The sequence below is a fragment of the Furipterus horrens genome, unplaced genomic scaffold (genome assembly GCF_987537825.1).
Source record: "Furipterus horrens unplaced genomic scaffold, mFurHor1.1.pri manual_scaffold_5, whole genome shotgun sequence".
In the NCBI taxonomy this organism is placed as follows: Eukaryota; Metazoa; Chordata; class Mammalia; order Chiroptera; family Furipteridae; genus Furipterus; species Furipterus horrens.
The window spans coordinates 118,090,759-118,092,862 of NW_028327175.1; the positions used below are offsets into that span (position 1 = coordinate 118,090,759).

Here is a 2,104-nt window from a genome sequence, read left to right on the forward strand (position 1 = left end):
TGGTTGCCTCCCGTGTGCACCCCGACGGGATGGAACCCAAAACCTACGCACATGCCAATTGCGGATTGAACCCACAACAGGATGAGGCTCTAGCGGAGCGACCTGGCCAGGGTTTCCCTAGCCTTTTCAGAGAAGGAAGCAGGTGAAAGCAGAAGTAACACTCCCAGGCCACTCAACTTCCCTAAAGCCTCCTTGTTTCTGGTCAGGAGGTAGAGATCTGATTAACTCTGTTAATAAAGCACAGTGCTCTCCAGGCCGAAGGTCAGTGACAATGGTCTGAAGCCCCTTAATAAGGAAATATATCTCCTAGCCTCTATTAGGGGGGGAAAAAGCACACCGTAAGGTCACACACAAAAGTGTATTTATTTGGAAACATTAGTTTCAAAATTATCTCTTAAATTCGTAATCTGTGAGACAGGGTACAAATCAATGAGACCATCATTCATTGTTAACTTATTAAATAAAGTTTTAAATTAACTGATTATGTGGAGTGATGTTTTTCCACATTTCGTAAGAATCACTTGAAGTGCTGGAGATTAATTCTGCTAAAAACATAGTGGGCCTGGTATGGACCAGTAATTTGAAAATATCTTTTTACAAATACCTCCAAATGATTACCATGATCAAGGAAATATGGGACACACTGATTTGAAACATGCTTTTCAACTTCCTCTGCATATTTTAATTCTCGAACTACTGATCCCAGAATGACTCACTGCAAAGTCTTATCCAGTTCAATTTTAGGAGTCTTCTGAACATTTGGTTTGATAAATTCTCCTCGTTGGAGGCATCACAAATACTTTATTCTGTTTGTTTCCGGGAAGGCAGACAGTCACTCTTTTCTCCTTTCCATTTCTAACCCAGCTCTTCTAGATCATATTTTTCTTGGGAGTTCCCATCTTTCCTGAGTTGAGACATAGCAATCCAATCAAATCATCTTTAAAAATTGGTTTCTAATTAAAGGACTGTCACTTTTAATAACCTTGGGTAGCTTCTGTCCAGCTCCCTTCTCTTCTGAAACTTAAGAAGTTAGGATGTTTTGTATAAATTCAATATTCTGGCCTTTCCACCTTAAATCTCATACTGATGACCCCTTGTATGCCAGCTTGGATCTCATCATTTACTTTAACAGGGCCAACTCCCTTTGGCGTCCCGGTCAGGATAATATCTCCTTCTTCCAAGGCCATTATCCTAGAAACGTAGCTGATGATGTAGGGGATGGTAAAGATCATGGAGGATGTCTCACCCTCCTGCCTGAGTTCGCCATTGACCTTGAGCCAGAGCTTCAGGTTGTGAGGGTCGGGGATCTTCTCTTTAGGTACGAACGCGCTGACAGGGCAGGAGGTTGCGAAGCTCTTGGCCAGAGTCCAGGGCAGCCCCTTCTTCTTGCATTCGTCCTGCACGTCCCTTGCGGTCATGTCCAGGCATAGGGCATAACCAGCCACGTAGTCCATGGCCCGGGCCTCCGGGACGGCGCGGCAGCGCTTGCCCATCACCACGCCCAGCTCGAGTTCGTGGTGCAGGTTCCGGCTGTAGGAGGGCATGAGGATCGGCAAGCCCTCTGGAGCATAGGCAGTGGACGGTTTCAGGAAGAGCACAGGCTCGCTGGGCACCGAGCTCTGCATCTCCCTGGCGTGGTCCGCGTAGTTCCTGCCCACACACACGATGTTCTTCCCCCACTCCCAGAAGCGAGACAGCGTCCTGGAAGTCGCCATGGCTCTAGCCAGGTGCCCCTACAGTCACGTGGATTCGCCGGGGCTGGGTCCCTGACGCCTACGGCTACCCCGAGAGGACGAACTAAATCGAAGCACAATGCCGACCGCAACCGCCGGTTTGGTTTGCGCTCCGTCAGGTGCGCCGAGGTCGTGGCGATCGGCCTCCTGGGAACTGCTGTCTAGTGGCTGCCTCTAGGTTCCCGGGCCTTAGGACACCCGCCAAGCTCCCAGACAGAGGCGAGGGCTCTAATGTTTTTGTCTGGCTGCAGCCACTTCCTTGCTTCCAGCCAGCAGCGGTTGCGGGGAGGACGGCAAGGGTTTGAACGCGAGTGCTGATTGGTCGGGAGGTGGGCGGGGAGGACATCGGAGGCGTGAGGCGGGCACTGATT

At 49.8% G+C, this 2,104-nt stretch overlaps 1 protein-coding gene across 1 annotated transcript; it reads right to left on the reverse strand.

Annotated features, from left to right (window-relative positions):
• Positions 1-344: 344 nt before the first annotated feature.
• On the reverse strand, positions 345-1,996 carry FAHD1 (FAH domain containing oxaloacetate decarboxylase 1). Its single transcript, XM_090277269.1, has one exon. It carries the CDS (start codon positions 1,713-1,715, stop codon positions 1,050-1,052), a length of 666 nt encoding a protein of 221 aa, XP_090133395.1. The 5' UTR covers positions 1,716-1,996; the 3' UTR covers positions 345-1,049.
• Positions 1,997-2,104: the final 108 nt, after the last annotated feature.